The sequence below is a fragment of the Tachysurus fulvidraco genome, chromosome 6, assembly GCF_022655615.1.
Source record: "Tachysurus fulvidraco isolate hzauxx_2018 chromosome 6, HZAU_PFXX_2.0, whole genome shotgun sequence".
Taxonomy (NCBI): domain Eukaryota; kingdom Metazoa; phylum Chordata; class Actinopteri; order Siluriformes; family Bagridae; genus Tachysurus; species Tachysurus fulvidraco.
Window position 1 is genome coordinate 23868172 of NC_062523.1, and position 23572 is coordinate 23891743.

At 41.0% G+C, this 23572-nt stretch overlaps 1 protein-coding gene across 5 annotated transcripts in view; it reads right to left on the minus strand.

The window, feature by feature from the left end:
- il1rapl1a (interleukin 1 receptor accessory protein-like 1a) overlaps positions 1-23572 on the minus strand; it is a 126095-nt gene that overhangs the window by 43382 nt on the left and 59141 nt on the right. For 3 of the 5 annotated variants that reach the window (XM_047815459.1, XM_027143614.2, XM_047815460.1), the window contains 3 exons: positions 6728-7013; positions 3116-3302; positions 2242-2395 (listed from right to left, as the gene is read on the minus strand). In XM_047815459.1, the coding sequence (XP_047671415.1) occupies positions 2242-2395; positions 3116-3302; positions 6728-7013 (627 nt within the window). Of the gene's footprint in view, positions 1-2241; positions 2396-3115; positions 3303-3524; positions 3906-3966; positions 4134-6727; positions 7014-23572 lie in introns of those variants that run through there. The other 2 variants (XM_047815462.1, XM_047815461.1) reach the window with 2 other exon arrangements.

The following is a 23572-nucleotide window of genomic DNA, read 5'->3' on the forward strand; positions in this document are numbered from 1 at the left end:
TATGGGGTTCTTAAAGCACATAAAGATCACATGATACAGTATGTCTTTGTGTGTGTGTCAAGACAGAGACTTTTAACACCGATATATTGTCTTCTACTTGTCAGGTGGTAGAGATGATAACAGTTACTGTGAATTTAATTTGATTAAAAGTAAAGTCTGGCACACACAAACAAATCCGAAGCACAATGTTAAAGACAGAATTCAGAATAAGGCGATGATAAATAATAAATAAATAATAAATGATCAGGCGATGTACAAAGAGGTATTTCAAGGATGAGACTACGGTCGGGAAACAAACGAGGGTCAAAACCAGAATGAGTAGACATGAAATGAAGGCTTGCTAGACCAGCTGTAGAATCCAGGGTAGTCGTATTTGTATTTACTTTATATGACACATATATCTGTGGTAGCCTAGTGATTATGGTGTTGGGCTACCCATCAGAAGGTTGTGAGTTCGATCCCAGGTCCACCAAGCTGCCACTGTTGAGTCCCTGAGCAATGCCTTTAACCTTCAATTGCGCAGTTGTATATAAATGAGATAATATAAGTCGCTCTGGATATAAGGGTGTCTGCTAAATGCTGTAAATATCAAATGCTGACACCTCTGTGTAAATTAAATCATATAAAAAACCTGTATGCTGTGATCTTTATACATTCTGTAACTCAAATTCTCTTCCACTGTACAGTAAGTCAGTGGTGATTAACTGCACAGCTGAGTAACTTCTATCTCTCTAAGCTTAGAACTGTGCCGTAATTAACCAGAACATATGCGTCATTTCTTACTGAGATCAATCTGGTTAAAAGTGTAAGAATTAACAGATTGTTTGCACCTAGATTCCACTCCACATCAGAAAGAGCTCATTCCCAAAAAGGCTTAAGTATCAAAGTCAATACGTTTAGAACTCTAAACGAATAACCTTGATTAACTGGTAGTATGGGAGCAGCAGCAGGACATCAAGGACCGTCACTAAACAAAAGGGTATACGTGACCATGATTACCATTTAAACCGACCTTGACCGACCAGGTGGGTGATAACTGAGATGTACGTAAAACTGTGTACCAATTAAAGGTATACAATATTCGAGCAGGATTTGTTCTTCATTAAGTTCATCGTCCTCATCATTTTATTTTATTTTTATATTTTTTTATTTTATTGTATTTATTTATTTAATGTCATTTTATTTCATTTTATTTCAATTGATTTATTTTTATTTAATTTGTTTGTTTATTTTATAATATTTTATTTTATTTATTTATTTATTTATTATTTTTTAAAGCGTATTAAAATCAGGTCCATGCCTGTAAAGTGCTGGTATGTAAAGAAACTGATTAGTGTTTTGAGTAACTCACAATGTTTATGGAAAACTTTTTTGACCTTTACAAACTCTATTACACTTCAATAATATCAGCAATGATTAAGTCCATAACTGACTGCTCAGCTAAGCCCAAATTGCCAAGTGCGATTTTTTTTTTTTTTTGACTGAATGCGATTGCAGTGAACAGATTATGCACATTTGAGTAGACTGCTCAAAACAAGACTAATATGGACCAGGCGAATGGCTGTGATTTATCAGAACACTCAACAGGAACATCTGCTGCTGGTCACTGGACTCCCCGCACGCTCATCAATAGTGGCTGTGGTTTGTTCTATAGATCATTTGCTGAGTAATGCTGGCGTGATTAATTCTGATGCAGTGAACACACTACAAACCGAATACACTGGCCAATGCCTTTCATGATTAGCTAATTGCACCCGACCATTTAATATCCAATTAATTGTGCGGTTCTTACTGGCATGAATTTCGATTTAATGGATGACAGAGATAAGGCGAAGCATGCGCATGCGTCTGCAGAAAAGTGTGGGTGTGTGTGTGTGTGCGCATGAGCAGCTGGAAGGTCACAGAAATAATGGAAGTTAAGTGTGTGTGCATGCGAGTGCAGTAAAGTGGGTCTGCTGTGCTGTCACAGCTCTATAATGAAGTGCTTTATCACTGCAGTTAACGTTATGAAGACACAGCACCCTGAAATCGCTTTATTAAACAGCCTCAAGAGGGGAGAAGCACAGCGTATTAAATACATACATTAATCTGTTCTAGCCCATTCTTCCCCGTTCTCACCGTAGCCATCTTCATGAGTGCTAACTATCCTGTTACATCTATCATGCCACTACAGAATGTATCAGGTGACTCACCTAAAAAAAGTGTGGTGCTGTACAGGAAATTACACACTTTTAGTATTACCTGTCACACTCAGGTAAGTTGTTCGGCGCACGAGGAAACCGGCGAAGGGCAGCTCGCAGGTGTAGTTCCCAATGTCATCCTCCGTCACCTCCTGGATGGAGAGAGTGTCTCCAGACTGCAGTATACTCGGCCTCCACTGCCACTCACTGCACTCCTGTTCATCCGAATTAGAGAGAGAGAGAGAAGAGAGAGAGGGTAGAGAGAGAGGGAAGAGAAATAGAGTGAGAGAGAGAGAGTAGAGAGAGAGAGAAGAGAGAGAGAGAACGAGAGAGAGTGGAGAGAGAGAGAGAGAGAGAGAGAGATAGATAACAAAATATAGAGTAGTATCTCTCTCTTTTTTTACCAGCTCTCTGTCTATCTATCTCTCCCTTCTATCTTCTCTTCTCTCTCTCTTTCTCCTCTTTTATCTCTCTACTCTCTCTCCTACTCTCCTCTCTTTTTCCTCTCTCTCTCTCTCTCACTCTCTTCCCTCTCTCCCCCTCACTCTCTCCCCCTCTCCCTTCTCATCTCGCTCTTCTCTCTCTCTTTTTCCCTCTCTCTCTCCCTCTCTCTCCTCTCCCTTCCCTCTCTCCCCCTCTCTCTTCTCTCTCTCTAACTCTTCTCTCCCTCTTCTCCTCTCTCCTTTCTCTCTCTCTTCTCCTTCTCTCTCTCTCCTTCTCTAGCTCTCTCTTCTCTCTCTCTGTCTCTCTCTTCTCTCTCTCTTCTCTCTCTCTCCTTCTCTCTCTTCTCTCTCTTCTCTCTCTCTTTCTTCTCTCTCGCTCTCACTCTTCTCTCTCTCTTCTCTCTAGCTAGTCTACGAGAATACAATAAACCTATCAAGCATAACGAGAACAATGACAGCTAGAAGGCAAACACACTCAACACTCTACTCTACCTTATACCACGTTATCTGTGGCTCCTGGCCAGGCTGGATGAAGTCCTGGATATCAGGGCAGGAAATGTCCTTGCTCTTGCCCAGCTCGGCCTTCTCTGTGTAGCGCAGTTTGGAGTTATAACAGACCGCTGTGTCATTATCAGCCACCAGCAGAGTCATGGACACCTTCATGCAGAACGTCGAGTTCCTGTTAAAGCCAGAATGAAACACACTTCACACTCAACCACACACTGCTCCACGTATAAGGATTCCCACTGCATGAATAGATGAACATTTTTTTTTAAATTGGTGTGATAACCGGCTTAAATCTGCAGTTTAAACTCTACTCAGTTATTAAATAATTGAGCATTTAAAAACCAGTCGTTGAAGGACTTTTGTTCACAGCTGAGTTCAGCCGATTAAACCTGACCTCGCTCGGGGAGCAGAAAATCCGCACCGGTGCTTAAATAAAGAAATGCTAATTGTGCTTGCTAGCATGGCTAACAACGAGGCAAAGCTAGTTACCCCCGCTAAGAATCATGCAAATCATCTCACGGGTGGCTTCCAGTTTATTAGCTTTTATGTGACCAATCTGCTGCTTTCATTAAACACATGGTTCAAGTTACAGGAAATGCAATTCTATATGTTAATACAGCAACCTGGCACTCGTTCCCTTTTCTCTTCTCTTCTCTTGACTTACTTTCCGTGTGAGGATCTTCCACTGACGTCATCTTTAATGCAGCTAATTCATACTGCAGTGCCATTAAAGCTAAATGTAGCCTTAATCTTCACAGTAACTAAATTTCCAGTAACTAAAAAAAAACAAGTCTATGGCTCCAGAAAGCTAAAATGACATGATTTTATTCGGTTACCTGCTGCCTTGCAGACTTCACACAGTTGGAGGCCCTCATCCTTTCTGTAGCTTGTGACATCATTTTGATAAAGATATGACCTCACACACAGGCTCCCCCTGACCCGAGAAGTTTGCATAAGCGGTAGCAAATGAATGAATGAATGAATGAATATGACCTCACACTCATTACTGTGTCCACGGAGAGCTCACACAAGCACCGGCCGGAAAAGTGTACGCACACTTCTACTGTATATAATACACTGTGCACTGAAAATGGGGGATTTAGACACAGCACACTGCTTTAACCTTTTAACCGCTTCTATTTCTCTCTGAGAATCGATCGATCTATCTATCTATCTATCTATCTATCTATCTATCTATCTATCTATCTATCTATCTATCTATCTATCTATCTATCTATCTGTCTATCTATCTATCTCTTTAAAGCTCTTTCTATCAGTCTATCTATCTCTCTCTCTGAGGCTCTATCTATCTATCTATCTATCTATCTATCTATCTATCTATCTATCTATCTATCTATCTATCTATCTATCTATCTACAGTATCTCTCTCTCTCTCTCTCTCTCTCTCTATCAATCTATCTATCTCTCTTTGAGGCTCCATCCATCCATCCATCTCTCTCTCTCGCAAGCTCTATCTATCTATCTATCTATCTATCTATCTATCTATCTATCTATCTATCTATCTATCTATCTATCTATCTATCTATCTATCTATCTATCTATCTATCCCCCCCCTCTCTAAAGCTCTTTCTATCAATCTATCTATCTCTCTTTGAGTCTCCATCCATCCATCCATCCATCCATCCATCCATCCATCAATCCATCCATCCATCCATCCATCCATCCATCCATCCATCTCTCTCTATCTATCTATCTATCTATCTATCTATCTATCTATCTATCTATCTATCTATCTATCTATCTATCTATCTATCTATCCCCCTCTCTCTCTAAAGCTCTTTCTATCAATCTATCTATCTCTCTTTGAGGCTCTATCCATCCATCCATCCATCCATCTCTCTCTCTCTCTCTCTCTCTCTCTCTCTCTCTCTCTCTCTCTATGTCCCTTCTTCTTTATTTTATAAAGACTACTTTTAATTATAGACTACTCGTTACTTGGAGAGACGCTTTCAAAACATGTCTCAAAGAATCCTTTTGTTGTTTTCAAACTGTTACCAAAATGATCCCTTGTGCTTTAATGCCTAAAAGATGTCAAAATAATATCCCCAATAAAATGAGCACAAGAGTCTCAAGTGATTGAAATGAACACCCGCAGTGAAAGAAAGGGAAAGCTGCTTTGGTTTAACTGATGACTCTTTATATTGCTTATATTGCTAATTCCAGTGATCTTACAGCATGTATATATACTCTGTGGTAGGCAGACAGATTATAGACACATTAGAGGATAGGGGCTATTAAACAATAAGTATTCTATTAAATATAGATGTGTATGTTGTCCAGATTATCATGTATTAGCACAGGGGATGTACATGAATTAGCATGCAAACTGCACATCGATTGGCTAAGTATGCTATTATATAGAAAACTATATGTTGTATTATATAGAATACTATATGTAACTATGCTATCTGAAACATATTATGAAATCGATAGCGTTCCTCAAGCCGGTAGAGGTATTTACTGAAAGGATCGAAGCTGTAATTCCCTACCACATCTTGCTACCATTTCTTTATTTGCTCCCTGACATGGTCATCCTCTGAAAAACTAGTGTAGATCTTCCTGGTTGCCCTTGCAATGTTAATGTGATAAGAAAATGATGATGAAAGTGATGTTTTTAAAAAAAAAATCTATTCACATACCTACCTGCATAAATAGACAGACACACACACATACACACATGCAGACACACACACATACACACACACATACATACATACACACACTACACACACACACACACACACACACATTCACACAGACAGACACACACATACACACACATGCAGACAGACAGACAGATAGATGCACACGCACACACACACACACACACACTCGCAAGATTGAAAGTGACATTCCATGATGCTAATGTGGTCATGATGAGCAGATTATCAGATTTAAGCTTAAGCAGAAGGACACCCGAGCCAGCGAGAGGCCTCAGAGCTCCTGAGCCGAGCCAGAGCATCAGCGTGTGATTGATGGGTGACTGAGCTTCCCTCTGTCCTCTGCTGTCTCACCGCACTCAGTCACTCCTTTACTAAATAACACCAACATACAGTACAGTACACACACTCACTCACACACGCAAATATACGGCAGATTTATGCTCACGCCGATAAGCATAATTCTAACTTTTTTCTCCTCTTATGGGACAAAGATTTTGAAAATGTCTATTTGATAAAAAGCATTATTTGTTTATGAATAATAAACAATGTAATACGACTCATTCTTTCTTTTCATTTGTCCGTTATTTGCAGCAAATAAATAATGGACAATTTTTTATTTGTATTTTTTGCATGAATGCTTGAAGACATTATAGCCATAATACACACATAGCACATACATAAACTACATAACACACGCGCACACACACACACACACACACACACACACACACACACACACACACACACGCATGTATATTTTTTTTATTATTTCTCTCAGCCATGCGTCTTTGATCAGTCAGCATTATAGCATCCGAGCGCTTACATGCATGTTGCATGAGATGCTACGCACATAATCAAAAAGCCATGTGAGCACATATGTGTGTGTGTGTGTGTGTGTGTGATTCAGTCTCACCTCAGCACGCAGGAGTAGAGGCCGGCATCCTGCAGTTCAGCAGGTCTGAACCAGATGGCGTCCTCCTCTTTGCTCATGCGCAGGCCGTTGAATGAGATGGGCTCCTCGAAGTCACCGTGGCCGAGCCCTGAGCTGCGGTACCACATCAGACTGAGACCTGAGCTCTGGGCCTGTGAGTAGTTCGCCCGGATGTAGCCGTAAAACAGAGCGCACTTGATCCGCACAGGTTCTCCGTGCAGCACACGGTACTTCAGATAGTCCACAGACCAGTCTGTACAGCCATCCACTACACACACACACACAAATACAAAGAAAGAAAGATTGCTATATCCGATTGGTGCAATTTGTTAATATTAATATCTATAAAATATACTTGGAGAAAGCTTTAAATGTTTATTTTTCAGTTAGGGTCTGAATGCAGAGTTATCCATTATACAGCACCCATGGAGTAGTGAGGGATAAGGGTCTTACTTAAGGGCCCAATAGTGGCAGCGCTGGGGCTTGAACCCTTATCATCAGATCAACGACCCAGAGTCTTACCTGCTTGCACAACCACTGCCATGTTGACAGTGAAACTCTCTAAGTCGGCATACTGAAGAAACCGTTGAGAGAAACCAGACTGAAAAGAAAACCCATCCTCATCTAATCCTCATCAGGAAGTGTAAATTCTGAGTCTATGAGACTCTTTAACACTATAAAGTCAAACAGCACTGAGTGTGTTGAAAACCCTCTCCAGTATGAGCATCAGCGTCATGTCTGAGTTCTTAGCTTTAAATCCATAGCAGACAAGTGAAGAAATCCACTGGATAGTGGATGAGAACTGGGTCAAAACATCTTCAGTGAATCTTCAGTAAGTGGAAGATTCAGGTTATTCAGATGAGACCATTCACAGCAACGTGTGGAAATTGTGTTGTGTTAAATATCTAACTCCTGAAGGTTTTTAGCCGAACGTTCTACTCCATGTAGAATTCTAAGTAGTGTTTTTATTACTCGTATTCCAAATAGTGTTTTGATATCCTGAACAGTGTTGATGTGTGTATTCATTGACAGAGACTTTAAAAGCATTTTTGTAAGTCGTGGTGGATAAGTGCACCAGCCAAATGCCATAAAAACATAAACGTTGAAATCTTTTGCTGCTGGCTTGGGGTCCGAGTAGCTAAAGGTAGCGAAAGTGCCTTCATTCAAAAACAATAAATAAATAAATAAATAAAAATACATTGAGGTACACTTAATCTATAGTGTACAATAAACAGGGAAAAGCAACATAAAGGTTTCTACTAATAAAATGCAATGCATAAAAAGGGAAAGATTGAAAAGGTTAAAGTTAGAGTAACCAAACCAGTATTTTTACACAAGACACAACACATTAGATCACAGGCAGAGAAATATATATATATATATCAGTAAGATGGATGGTCATGAATAGTCCTTATGATGCCCTTGATATAACATTATCAGTAAACTGCAGATTCAGTAATAATAGAGACTCGTCTCATCACTGTCCCATTCAAAAAAAATCTGTGTCTGAGTTTGGGAGAACTGAAGCTAAGCCTAATACAGTTTAAAGTCAGAGCAAATCGATGACAGAAACATGCCTCTCATCTAAGCGAACACTGCGGAGCACAAAAGCACAACTTTCTAAACAATTCAGCAGAAATTCTGCCATTAACTCCTCACTGCTCACACTTTAGCTCTAAATACAGCTCCTAATTTGTTACATAAGGCTTAGCAACACAAATGACGCATTATTTGTCATGAAATGAGAGCCAGGGAGAGAGAGGGAGAGAGAGAGAGAGAGACAGAAAGAGAGAGAGAGAGAGAGAGAGAGAGAGAGAGAGAGAGAGAGAGAGAGAGAGAGAGATGGAGCTCTAGAGGTACTGTACCTGATACTTGCCCTACACTAGCTCAGTAAAATAACTCCGCTCATGCTGGAAAACACATGTTTTGATAGAAAGGTTGTGATGTAAAAGGTGGAAGAGAGATGCACTGACGTTCGAGAAAGAAAAGTGCAGTTTTACTGGACTCCCACTCAGACAGAATGAAGTAAAGGTCACGCTGTTAATAGAAAATACTAGCATGTCAAGCGGTTGCCTGATAGCTGCTGATCTGATGTTGACCTTCACTTGTTGTTTCAGCAAATGAAGACCTATTTTGCGGGCGGCGGAAAGTAAACACAATGTTTACATGCTGTCATTTGCACGAGGCGCAACACTTATCGGGTCAGAGGCGGTAACATGTCTCATCTCAGAAGTTCAGAGAATGCTAATTAATATTTTTTGACAAACCTCCCCTTTAAGCACGCAATGCACACAGCGTGAAATTAATCAATATGAAGGGTAATCATAATTATCGTGAGAAATTAAGGCAGCATGAGTCACGGTGCATTTTGAATCCAGTAATAAAAGAGTTAACCCCTTCTGGTAATTAAACTCAAACTAATTACGCTGCGCTGTCGCAATTACGCATTGTGTTATGTTTGGAGTACAGCTTAGTGCTTAGTCTGAGTGTTGGGGGGCTTAAAAGAGCATTATTTTTCACTGATACCAAGATTTTGTTTAGATTGACTTCTGATTATTTGGAATTGCCTCACAGCTGCTGCTTAGCTAATTGTCTCTAAACTCACTTCGAGTACAGATCGCTTGCTCTGGGTTATGATTGGTTGAGAACAGGAACCAATGGTCATTCCCAGGAGGCGGGGCTTACTGCACAGTCATTTATATTATGCTCTAGTTTTGATTTTAGAAATGAAAGAAATTTGTTCACTGAACCACGTGTGCTGTTTAACCACATAAAATTGGAGCTTATATTTTTAGTTACACGTGTTAGAACATTAAAAATGAAAAAAAGGTTGAAAAGGTTTGCCTTATTAACTTCAATTAATGATTAATGTGCTGGAATGTAACAGTTGTATTTCTGAGTTTGTCTCAGATTAATGATTTAAATAAAAAACATTTTATCTTTTAAGTAACTTCATGTGTTTGGAATGTAAAACTGAAGTAAAACTGAAGTAATAATGCTAGTTTGTGAGCATATTTTATCCTAATGATCATTTGGTGAAATATTTCCTGTAATTACTTGATTCATTTTTGCCCTTCCTGGAACAACAGTCGAGAGATCAAAAACACACACACACACACTCACACACACACACACACACACAAACACACACACACACACACACACACACACACACACACACACACACACACACACACACACACACTCACACACACACACACACAAAGAAAAAGCATGGACTTTGTGTAGTTTTATGCCATTTACACACATGACAGTGATTCATTTCACTGTCTTTCACCTGCATTGTAAAAAAATAAATAATAAATGTTTGTTAGATGACCTCCAAAGCAAACAGAAGAGGTCTGCCAAAGCGACCTACTGGCAAAACACACAAAGCCACCTGAAATGTGCGCTGATAAGAACAAGTTCTGCCAAAGGCAATTCAAAAAACACAAAGCAAACAGACAAACACACACCACCATGTGAACCAAACAACCTCTCCACCCAGACACACACACACACACACACACACACACACGCACACACAGAGCGCTTTATTCTTCACCACAGTGTGAGCAGAACGCCTTGTGGGGATGCTCTGATCAGGCTCGGTGAGAGCGTGCAGGGTGTATCGTGTATATCAGCAGCTCCTCCTCACTGCGGTTCTGCTCCAGCAGACACACGTCGCTGTTTCCAAGCGGCGCTCTGAGCTCCGGCTCCGCTGCAGTGCCCTTGACCAAATTCACAAACGGCTAAATCGGGCTCTCTAATAACTTTCCAATTGAGCTCAAATTAAGCGAAACCGATTATAGCACGGCTTCCTCTGCCGCAGAAGACAAAATGTCACTCTCTCTCTCTTTCTCTTTCTCTCTCTCTTTTCACATATGTTTTTTTTTTCTCTCTCTCTGCGTGGGCTTTTCCTGGTTTATGGAGCACGCTTGTCTAATCTACACTACAGCCATTCTGTAAATCTTCCAAAAGACTGCTGCTTAAGGGGAAATACTACACCGCAGAAAAGATGAAACATTATTGACAGGCTACAGTGGGCTTAAGCGGGACAGCAAAACATGAACTACTTTAAGTGTTAATGTTTCTGCTCCTTCGCAAAAACACACACCATGTAATGTGCTCACCCTTCCACAAAGCACACTCCTCCCAACAACAGCATCACTGTCAAATTAATGATGTCTAAGATGGTGGTTAATTACATGGCTTTCCTGTGTTTGTCGCTCGCTCACACACCCATATCCCGACACAGACATATCCTTCCTCCTTTGTCTTGTCTTGCGCCAGAGTTGCATCAGTGTACACAAACTACAATTTTTTTTGTCTAAAATGTGACACCAGTGTGAGGATATGACAAAACTCCCTGTGGTGCTGAGGCAAGACTGATTTGCTGTCCATGATGCTCATTGGTGAGAGGATCTAAAGCAGAGACGCAGGAAGAAGGAACGGCAAAAACATGTTACTCACCGGGGACTGACCCAGTAAACTGCTTCATATGACCATGCATTATCACCTGCAGTCTACACAGACACACACACATACACACATATGCAGGAAAAGAACAGGTACACATACACACATGCACATTTCCCTTGGGGTTCTTCAGGTTGGGAGCAAAGAGCAGCCTTGAGCTCGGCTGTCAGGTGTAATTTACACGGCAAACCAGATCGACTGGGATTCATGACCTTTACAGAATAGAGGAAGAGAGAGAGAGAGAGAGAGAGAGAGAGAGAGAGAGAGAGAGAGAGAGAGAGAGAGAGAGAGAGAGAGAGCCTAACTCTCTGTTCACTCAGTTTTCAATCAGGACTAGCTGGACACAAGCACAGCACGACTCAACTAATTATATGACTTCAGATGTGAACACAGAACAAGACACAATACTATATGAATCCTAAGACAATACACTGCTATTGCAGACTGATGTAGGGCATGCTGACTAAGTACAGACTCGCTGTCAGAGCATTCTGTGCACAAAGACAGGCCAATACACAGAAAGCGCTCTTACAGGAAGACTATTCCAGTAGTGTGACAGGGAGGTGGTGTAATTCATTTCTTTGGAATACATCATTAAAATGATCCCATAACCTCTGCTCTGTCAACTAACCAATACTGATATACAGACCAGTCAGTTAGAGGAAGAATAGCAAGTCTTTGGTGGGGATTAGTTCAGTTTTATCTGTCTGTCTGTCTGTCTGTCTGTCTGTCTGTCTGTCTGTCTGCACAGGGTCACAGGGAGCCTGGAGCCTATCTGTGGGCAATCTGGGAATGAGGGCACAAAGTGTGTCTTTGGACTGGAGGAGAAAACTGGTGTACCCAAAGGAAACCCCTAAAGCACTGAGACAACATGCAAACTCCATGAAGACAGGGTGGAGATGGGAATAGTGAGGAGGCAATTCCTTTATCCCAGATGTCTGTCTGTCTGTCTGTCTGTCTGTCTATCTATCTATCTATCTATCTATCTATCTATCTATCTATCTATCTATCTATCTATCTATCTATCTATCTATCTATCTATGGGGGATTTAGACACATCACACTGCTTTAACCTTGGTTTTCTCTCTCTCTCTCTCTCTCTCTCTCTCTCTCTCTCTCTCTCTCTCTCTCTCTCTAAAGCTATTTCTATCAATCTATATATCTCTCTTTGAGGCTCCATCCATCCATCCATCCATCCATCCATCCATCCATCCATCCATCCATCCATCCATCTCTCTCTCTCTCTCTCTCTCTCTCTCTCTCTCTCTCTCTCTCTCTCTCTCTCTCTCTCTCTCTCTCTCTCTCCATGTCCTATCTTCTTTATTTTTTAAAGACTACTTTTAATTATAGACTACTCGTTACTTGGAGAGACGCTTTCAAAACATGTCTCAAAGAATCCTTTTGTTGTTTTCAAACTGTTACCAAAATGATCCAAAATAATATCCCCAATAAAATGAGCACAAGAGTCTCAAATCTATCTATCTATCTATCTATCTATCTATCTATCTATCTATCTATCTATCTATCTATCTATCTATCTATCTATCTATCTATCTATATATCTATCTATCTATCTATCTATCTATCTATCTATCTATCTATCTATCTATCTATCTATCCATCCATTTATCCATCCATCCTATCTATATTGTGACATTTTACATCTAGTTTCTTCTCGGATTGAATTTCTTCCAGCACAGTGTTAGTAGTCTGTGTGTGTGTGTGTGTGTGTGTGTGTGTGTGTGTGTGTGTGTGTGTGTGTGTGTGTGTGTGTGTGTGTGTGTGTGTGTGTGTGTGTGTGCGTGTACTGTTAGATTCCACAAACATGGTTTCATGACAACATATGGAACCGGTCAAGCAGAATATGATGGTCACTCAAATATACTGCCCTCCAGAATTATTGGCATTCTGATGGTCAAGAGTGATTGCATAATATAAATATTACTATAATAATTTCTTTTCTTTTTTTTAATTCCACTGCATTCATATCCTCTAAGTAGAAATACCTTTTTTTTTTAGCACTATGTAGATATAAATTATTGTTTGGCCTAAGGAATATTTTTATTATTCTAAATTGCCATTCTTAAAATGCACATTATTCCCCATTTGCTAATCTAAATAGCTGCCATTTAACCAAGTCCTTTTTCTTCATGATATAAATACACACATGTAAAACCTTCCATTACCACTGGAATAGCCAAAGAACAGTTAACACAAATCAAGTAATAGCTATAATAAACAAAACAAAACATACACAGGTTAAAATACCATTAACCAGAAATAAGGGCCATGACAATAAAAAAGACAGAAAATTTACCAGTGCATTGTGGAGATGACAGTGAAGGTATTAGAACGGCAAATCTTAGCTGGTTTAAAACTCGATGGTTAAATGCAGCTTTCAAAAATACAAGCTGTTTGGAAGCATTGCAAGAAAGAAGGTTTCATCAAACCGGGCACCTGAGCCTCACTATGCATCATTAGCTCTACATTTGGCATCACCAAACTTTTTAGTAAAAGTACACCATTACCACGTCTGCCAATACGAAAAGGCTGCACACAAAGAAAAAAGAACCTGATACAGTACCTGCTATAAAAAAAATAATAATAAGATTAGTGAAGCCCAGAGGCTGTTTTTGGTGAAGATTGAGGACATCATGAATTCTGCTAATATACTGTACAGACTATTTCAGCACAAAACCTGGTTGGCTCTGCCAGGAGGTTCAAACTTGACCAAAGATAGAGCACTAAAAAAAGAAAGAACCCAGAACAACAAAATTAATGTTGAGTATTGACTACTGCTTTCTCTAGATCTGATTTAAGACGTGTAGGATTGCATCTTCACATCTCCAGGGTTGCTCCAGGGTAATCCTGAGCTTGGGTTACTCTCTGTGTGGAGTTCCTCATGCTTGTGTGGGCTTCTTCTGGCTTCTCTGGTTTTCCACCCACCTCCCAGGTAAGTGAACTGGTTACACTTAACTGTCTCTAGGTGTGTGAGAGCGTGTGAGTGTGTGAACCCGCTCTAATGCTGGTGTGAATGTACAGTATAAACAAAATACTGAGGTATAAACTGAAGCAGAAAGTTGACCTGAAGCAATCTGAATATAGAGGGACCTTAAGATGTTCTCCATGGAGGAGTACATGAGCATTGTTGTGCCTCTGACCTTTCTAGGCATTTGTTGGACTGTTCTGTATTGTTTTATAGTCTACATCTATGGTCTATAGAACTAGTCTATAGTCTAAGTCTATGGTCTATAGACCTGTTCTAGCATAGTAGAGTGGGATACTAAGCATATATGCATTGTTTATGTCATGATTTGTCCAAAACCTGCACCTGCATTACCCATCAGCCCCAGCACATCACCTGACCACGTCATACATCCAACATATTCAGTACATAGTCTGCCTGTTTTTTGCTTTATAAGCATTGTCTACGATTATGGTTCTTGTTTCACTGTTTTGGTTGCTTGTGTTGCACATCTAATAAAATCATGACAGATTGATTCAGTAGCCTGTGTTTTTCTGTGATATTCTGTGAAGTTCTTATTACTTCCCCTTGCCATTTTGCCATTTTTTTCCGTCTCAATAGCCGAAATGATTTTTACTTGTCATGTTACAAAGTATAATGTTGATATCTGGCTGTTTGTTATAAGATACTGTACTTATTAGTATACTCTTCTGACAAACAGATCTATTACAAAAACAGCAGAAAGTTAATGAAATCTAATCGTTTTTTGTCTATTTATTTCATTTTGTCATCAAAATCAAATTAAACGGAGGGAAATTTGAATTGAAATTTGAATTTGAATTCTAAAGGTCACATACACAACCATTCATAGCAGGAGGTGAAGAGAAATGTTTATTATTATTATTATTATTATTATTATTATTATTATTATTATTATTATTATTATTATTATTATTTGACTAAGTGAAAACAGTATAATAAGCCTGGAATTACAGTAAAAATACAATATAATTTTTTTTATCCATTTTTAAAACCTTAAATTAATGCTGTATTTTAAATGAATTAAATTGATACTGACTTTCTGCTGTGGGTTTTGAATTCCAGGAACCGAAGTCTGTATTTAACCCCATCCACCCTGAGCCAGGTCAGAAATAATAAATCCTTACACATGCAGCATAGCAGAAATACGTGTAGAAGCTCAGCTATAAGAGTACAAGGAAAATTTCCAGCTAAACAAAACACAACTCCGGCACCAAGATTCTGCAGATTAAAAAGGGTATAAGGATGACACTCTGTGACCAAAACTCACAAAACCAGAAGAAAAAACACTTTTTTATTTCCCACCAATTAATTTTATTTTTTTTGCTCGACCCCATCTTCTCTTAATCTGACCTACTGACATTCTAAGTACTAGAATCTTTCAAATACACCTTGTAGTTTTTGAGATTTCATTTTAAATTGCCGTTTGTACTGTCGTTTCCAAGCAAGAGGCTCAAAAACACTCCACTAGAGGACAAAGAAAAAGTTCTTACATTCTCATTACACTATTGTTCAAAGGTTTAGGATCACTTGGCAATTTCCTCGCTTTGCAAAGAAAAACCCGTTTTAATCCATTTCAAAAACATGGAATTAATCAGATGATTTTTAAAGAGAGATCAACTGTACATTGTAGCACAGAAGCCGTTTATCGGCACCCAGCAGTCCTCCGTTTCTATCTCATGTCATGTTTGCTAATCCAAGTTCATCATTTTATCCAGGCCAACTGATTATTAATTCAATTTATTTGTATAGCACTTTTTACAATTCACATTGTCTCAAAGAAGCTTTTTAGCATAAGTATATACAAATATAATAAAAAAGTTTCTAATTAAGTTACCATATCTCTTTAACATCTATCCCTAACGAACGAAGCCGGAGGTGACGGCGGCAAGGAAAAAGTGAAGTGAAGTGAAGTGACATACGGCGAGCCATACTCAGAATTTGTTCTGCCCGGGGAGCAGTTGGGGGGGGTCGGTGCCTTGCTCAAGGGCACCTCAGTCGTGGCCGGCCCGAGACTCAAATCCACAACCTTTTGGGTTACTCTCTCTAACCATTAGGCCACGACTGCCCCTTAATTACTTAAAATTACTTTACTGCCCCTTAAAAAAAACTCCCTGAGATGATATGAGGAAGGAACTTTGAGAGGAACCAGACTCAAAAGGGAACCTTATCGTCATTTGGGAGTCACTGGATAGTAAATAATGTAAATGTAAATAATGTCCTTTCTACAAAGGTTTGTAGTTGAGTGGAATTAAGCAACTAAGAGCTCCCGAGGAACTAACAGGTCAGCATCAATTCTGAGTTCATTATAGACTTAACACTAATTCCTGCCAACCGATGTCTTCAATGATCGCTGATGAAGACCCGACCATAAAGTTGACTGATGCAACAAAGAAGGCGGGACCGTCTCTTGGCGGCCCCATCAACAGCAATCCCATGAGTCACTGGATTTCCAGGCAGATCAATCCCCAGCAGTGTGCACACCAGGTGACGGGACTTGAACCAAATACCTAGGGCGTCCAAATATTTGATTAGAAATGATTAGAAAACCCTATTTAAATCATGTTAGCACTTTAATACAAACAAATAATAAAAAAAAACCTGGTACTGATTAAAGGAGCAATTAAAGTCACCTTTTTTAGGTTAGTTGGCTTTGTATGACTTTTTTTTATTTTATGGTAAGAACTTATATTGCCATGCTGTGAACTACTCCTTTTACAGAACAGCACAATCTGCTTGTAGCCAGAACAGTAAAAGGAGCGCGAGGCCCCGATGCACCAGTAAAAAGAAGCAAATTTAAAGGGGATCCTAAACTTTTGAATAGTAAAAACGTCTATAGGAAAAATACAAATATAAAGTGCTAAAAGCAGTATAAATGTACAAGGTAGCATAGTTGTTGTAAAAACAAGACTCGGCTTTAGTTAGTCTTTAGTCTTAACAACACAATAGTTAATTTCTGCAGCACTGGATAATGTAGTGTGAATATAAACTATTAATAGCTACAGGAGGTTTTTTTTTCTCAGGAGAAAAACTAGACACAACTTCAGGTTGACGTTGAGACCTGCTGAACCTCAGTTTGTGTGCTGACTAGCTAGAACAAGCATGACACTCCAAAACGTCAAGAAATCAAGCATTTGCTTTCTGCGTCCTAATAAATGTCCTTGCTCACTCATTTTCTACCGCTTATCCGAACCACCTCAGGCCACGGGGAGGCTGTGCCTTTCCTAGGCGTCATCAGGCATCGAGGCAGGATACAGCCTGGACGGAGTGCCAACCCATCACAGGGCACACACACACTCTCATTCACTCACACACTCCGGACAATTTTCCAGAGATGCCAGTCAACCTACCATGCATGTCTTTGGACCGGGGGAGGAAACCGGAGTACCCGGAGGAAACCCCAGAGGCACGGGGAGAACATGCAAACTCCGCACACACAAGGCAGAGGAGGGAATCGAACCCCCGACCCTGGAGGTTTGAGGTGAACGTGCTAACCACTAAGCCACCGTGTCCCCTTTGTCCTTGCTAAAGATATCTAAATGATCCCACTTCCTCGTAAAGAACAGCAGCAGAGTGATGTCATGTAACTTTCATTTATCTTATCAGAAAAGGAGAACAACAGTAACGGTGTTGTGCGTGTTTGTGAAGTGATATGATGTTCCATTAAAGCATGAGAAATTAATGCGTTTGCCCCGTGGAAACCCACTGGGATAAAGAATCCACAGTGGGGGAGGAACAAAAAGACTAAAATATTTATTTTTCATTAAAGAAAGCTGGTCTGTCATATGCGACTAGAATTGCTGTGAAATTGCAAGAGTGAAAAAGCAGACAATAAAAAAAAAAAGACAAAATGATGACTATTACACACACACACACACACACACACACACACACACACACATGCACACACATGCAGATAGCCTTCTCATTTCTTTCTTGTCTTTAATATGAAAGTTCATTGATATTTGGGAATAAATCTGTTGCTTAATAACACTTCAGTAATGCGCTGGTAATACTCAAACTAAATACGGCCATGCCAATAAAGCTGCCTGAGCTGCGCTGAGAAAGAGACAGAGAGAATGAAAACCTCTTTACTATCTGAGCGTTTATTGGGGTAAGAGGAGTGTCTAATTCCTTCATTTTTTAGGTGCACATTTGGTGAGTGGGGTGCCTCTGCGCTAGTGCTGCGAGCGCAGCCTCTCCTGGGGTTTTGTCTGCCTAATAAGTAAGAGAAGCAAAATGGAATCAAGCTGTGTTGAAGTGCCTGGTGTTTTTCTCCTTCCCGGCTCGCTCGACTCTCTCTCTCTCTCTCTCTCTCTCTCTCTCTGCAGATGCCCGACTCGTTTTAACATCTCCCTTCTTGTTTCATCCGCATACACTGTACAGAATCCGTCTCTTCCTCTCATATGTGCTTTATCTCCTCTGCCTTCCCCAATTCCCATTCCCCATTCTCTTTCAATACTAACACCCCCCCCCCCCCTCTCTCTCTCTGCTAAGTGTATGCTAAAGAGGTCAGCCATCTCTGGAGAGAGGTGTTGTATATAAGCATATGAAACATTCCCGCATCTCGCACAACCCGCTGCGTCGTGCTGGCAACATAAAGAAGACTACAGTAAGCAGCGGAATATTATCATACCAATGACAATTTCCAATTTCATACACACACACATACACTTCCCAGCAGCCTTGACAGTCTTTCCATCTCTGTAACGCTGCTCTGCCCTTCCTTACCACAACTAACAGTTCTTATCAGCCTGGATAAACTCCAGATTTGCCGCTCACAGCTCTACCTCGGGCACAAAGCAATCTCACAGACACGGAGGCTTAGCAGCAGCAATGCACCAGATGCCATGTGTGCTACAGCAAACTGACACAAAGAACTACATGTCCTGTCTTCTCTAATTCTGACTCCTATGGCTTCCCATATTGTGTACTGGGAGGTATGCCAGTCGAACTAAAACACCAGTAGCGACGTGTCAACTGGTGCCGTGGTGGTAGAGAAATAGCTTTCACACTGCTTTTGGTCGGGTTAACGAATTCGATGCAGTGTTTCATGCGAACGCTGAAGGAAGAAAGCTGCCTCTGATCAAAGTGTAGCAGCAAAAACATGGTGACCAACCATTTAGCCCGTGTCTCCCCCCTGTGCCAGTGCAGATCCATTAACCATTATTCAACATCACACTCAGCTATTGTGCTGTACTGTAATAACGTATAAAGCAGCGGAGGATTTCTCAAATCTATCCCTAAAATGAAATGAAGACAAAGAGCTGACTAGAAAAACACTCATTTAGTGCATTATATGTTTTAAAAGCCTATAAAAAAATTGGATATTTTTGAGACCAAAGATTTTTAATTCAATATTTATTTGAATGCCGTTTACAGGACTGTAAAAAAAAAAAAAAAAAAAATCCAGCATTATTCTTGCTATCAATAAGGCAGGAGGGAATTTAGCAAATTTAAACCCCAGGAGGGGGGGGCACGGTGGCTTAGTGGTTGGCACGTTCGCCTCACACCTTCAGGGTGGGGGTTCGATTCCCGCCTCCGCCTTGTGTGTGTGGAGTTTGCATGTTCTCCCCGTGCCTCGGGGGTTTCCTCCGGGTACTCCGGTTTCCTCCCCCGGTCCAAAGACATGCATGGTAGGTTGATTGGCATCTCTGGAAAAATTGTCCGTAGTGTGCGATTGCGTGAGTGTATGAGAGTGTGTGTGTGTGTGTGTGCCCTGTGATGGGTTGGCACTCCATCCAGGGTGTATCCTGCCTTGATGCCCGATGACGCCTGAGATAGGCACAGGCTCCCTGTGACCCGAGATGTTCAGATAAGCGGTAGAAAATGAGTGAGTGAGTGAGTAAACCCCAGGACAAATACACACTAAGGAGTGTGACTGGGTAATGCACATCATAGGGAGTTTTTTCACTTTGCTCCGATCCTTGAGCCGTCCGTTCTGTACTTATTTACTCGAGGAGCTCATAATCACAGGTATGCGATCCATCAAGAATTCTTTCTGATCCGTAGATCAATTGCACTCATGAAAGGTATGCACCAGATTCAAACGCTGAAACATTTTTTTTTTCAGACTTTTCTTTTGGTGGCAACATTTCCAGTAAGTGCCACTGAACCGGGAGCATAAGATGTAATCACGTCTAAGATTACTTTGCTAAACTGTTTCACTGAAATTTAGGTAAAATTTCCTCTTTCCACATCTAAACACTCTAAACACTGCTTAATAAAACTCTGCTCTCCGTTTTACCAACAGATGGATGCAGCAGATTTTTTTTACATTCCACCAGGGGCTCCTAGATAGGAACCACCTGATGTGAGAACAATAGGGGAGGAGGGATTGGATCAATGCCATGCTGGAATGACTCAAATCCATTTGTGCCCTGAGAGAATCAGGGGATTCCTGACCAGGCTAGGGTCCTCCCTGCTCTGGTGAAAACATCCCTCTCCTGCTCTGCCTGACTGATGCTTACTATTTTGGGCTCCACCTTAAATGTCACACAATCCCTTAGCTATGCTGAGGACATCACTCCTACTTGCTGTTAAGTGGAAGATGTCACATCTCCTGGATGCTCCGCTGAACGCAGCACTCCCGATGGACCTCTTCGGACCCCATCAGCAAAAGCAAATTTTTCCTGTATGTCCAGGACCTCCTTATGACCGATTATTGTGATCTGGACAACACTCATTTTGAGGGGTTCTCTAAGGGTAGCACCATAAGGCACAAGATTTCTCACTCATCACTCACTCATTTTCTACCGCTTATCCGAACTTCTCGGGTCACGGGGAGCCTGTGCCTGTCTCAGGCGTCATCGGGCATCGAGGCAGGATACACCCTGGACGGAGTGCCAACCCATCACAGGGCACACACACACTCTCATTCACTCACACGCTCTCATACTACGGACAATTTTCCAGAGATGCCAATCAACCTACCATGCATGTCTTTGGACCGGGGGAGGAAACTGGAGTACCCGGAGGAAACCCCCGAGGCACGGGGAGAACATGCAAACTCCACACACACAAGGCGGAGGTGGGAATCGAACCCAGACCCTGGAGGTGTGAGGCGAACATGCTAACCACTAAGCCACCGTGCGCCCCCCGGCACAAGATTTCATTACCCATAAACCCATCACATGATCTTGTCACACAGTCTCTAATTACTCTCACCTGTGTCTCATTTGTGTCTCATTAGCATCACATTAAGTTCTAGTTTTCTGTTTTTCCCAGTCAAACTTCTCCTGTTGTAGGCATTGTACCTCTAAACATTTGTTCACAAAGCCAAGGAGTGACTATTCAACAACCTGGAGTTTGCATCTATCAGGTATAGGAATAATATAAAAAACAAATAACTTTGTTGCATAAGCGTTCTAAGTCTTTTAGAATTAGGGATGTGACGGTGTTCAGAATGGATCACGATCGCATTCACCTTCGGTTTCTTCATCTTCAAAAGGAATTATCATACAGCTGTCATCAATTATTTTATTCTGATTAATCCCAAATAAAGATCAGCGGTTCTTGCTAGAATCTTCTCGGTTTCATCCGTCTTCTGACGCATGATCCTCAAAGAGCTTATAAAGCATGCACGCTATCTCACTGGTTGAAAGGTATCGATCAGAGGGATGAAAAAGAATTTCCACAACATTAGATGTACCAAGGAACACCTTAAAGGATTATATAAATACCGGTTGATTTTAGTTCAGAACCTTCAAGTGTCTTCTAGTAAGCTGAAGATGAAAAAGAATTTCACCTTTCGGCACAACAATGACGCAAAGCATACATCTAAATCAACAAAGGAACGGCTTAACCAAAAGTGTCGGTGTTTCTGATTGACCGAGCCAGAGCCTAGACTTGATTCCAAGTGAAAACCTGTGGGGTGACCCTGAAGCCTGCTGTGAAGTCTGATGGAATTGGAGTGTTTTTCCAAGAAAGAGTGCGAAAATATTAAAACCAGTAAGTGGTGAAATAAAATGCTAAAATGCTAACAAAGGCTACTTCACCAAACTATTAGGGGTATTTAAACTTTTGCGACGAGATTAGCTTAGATTGAATTTCCCATTTAAAAGGATTGTAAATGTTTTTCACTTCATTTTTTCGTTCTGAAACTATTCATCTCGGTTGAATTGTTTTAAAAACTGACATTTTCAGTGGTATGTAGACTTTTTTTTAACATCCGTTGCATTTGCTCTTGAGTAATGATGAGTAATGTGATTTGCATGTTCTATGAGCTTGTCATGGGGGGCATGGTGGCTTAGTGGTTAGCACGTTCACCTCACACCTCCAGGGTTGGGGGTTCGATTCCCGCCTCCGCCTTGTGTGTGTGGAGTTTGCATGTTCTCCCCGTGCCTCGGGGGTTTCCTCCGGGTACTCCGGTTTCCTCCCCCGGTCCAAAGACATGCATGGTAGGTTGATTGGCATCTCTGGAAAATTGTCCGTAGTGTGTGAGTGTGTGAGAGTGTGTGTGTGCCCTGCGATGGGTTGGCACTCCGTCCAGGGTGTATCCTGCCTCGATGCCCGATGACGCCTGAGATAGGCACAGGCTCCCCGTGACCCGAGAAGTTCAGATAAGCGGTAGAAAATGAATGAATGAACTTGTCATGTTACTCCCTGTTTCATGATTGTGAGGAAAAGGTCATTCGCTCAGCATTGGCGTGTTGTGCTTCTATGGTTGATGTACGGTTTAGAAGAGATTCTCTATTGTGAAAAGAAACCTGTGATTATGAGCTCATGGCCTAAACAAACACATAATAGAGGACTCCGGGATTTGAGCTAAGTGTGAAGGTGCCCTATGCTGTGCACTATTCAGTCACACTCCTTAGTTTGCTTCGCCTGGTCTTTTGTCCTTTGAGTTTTGGAGGTTAAATATACCAGCATTCCCTCCTGCCTTATTGAGAGCCCCAGTGTTTCTGATGTAAGCTGTAATAAACCTGTAGTTGGTGCATGTGTGCTGTGCAAGTCCTCCCTGTTACACTAGATTACAGGAAGATTACAGGAAGAGCCCAAATTTGGCTGGTAAATGTGAAGAAGCTTCATCTCATATGGAGTGAAGGCCGGTTGAGCTCAGTTGGTGCTCCACTGCGGCTTGTTGGACTAAATAACTTGCTACTAATGAAGCATTTACACATTTTAATCCTTTTGTTTGTTTTTGTACAAAAACTGAATAAAGAGGGATTAGCTGATTTGTTCCTCACTGCGCATCTTTGTGAACAGAGGATTGTGTGTGTGTTCACCACAGAGGAGGACAGCCTGGGCCAAACCATGCCTTACAGGCTGCATATGATTGTGTGTGTGTGTGTGTGTGTGTGTGTGTGTGTGTGTGTGTGTGTGTGTGTGTGTGTGTGTGTGTG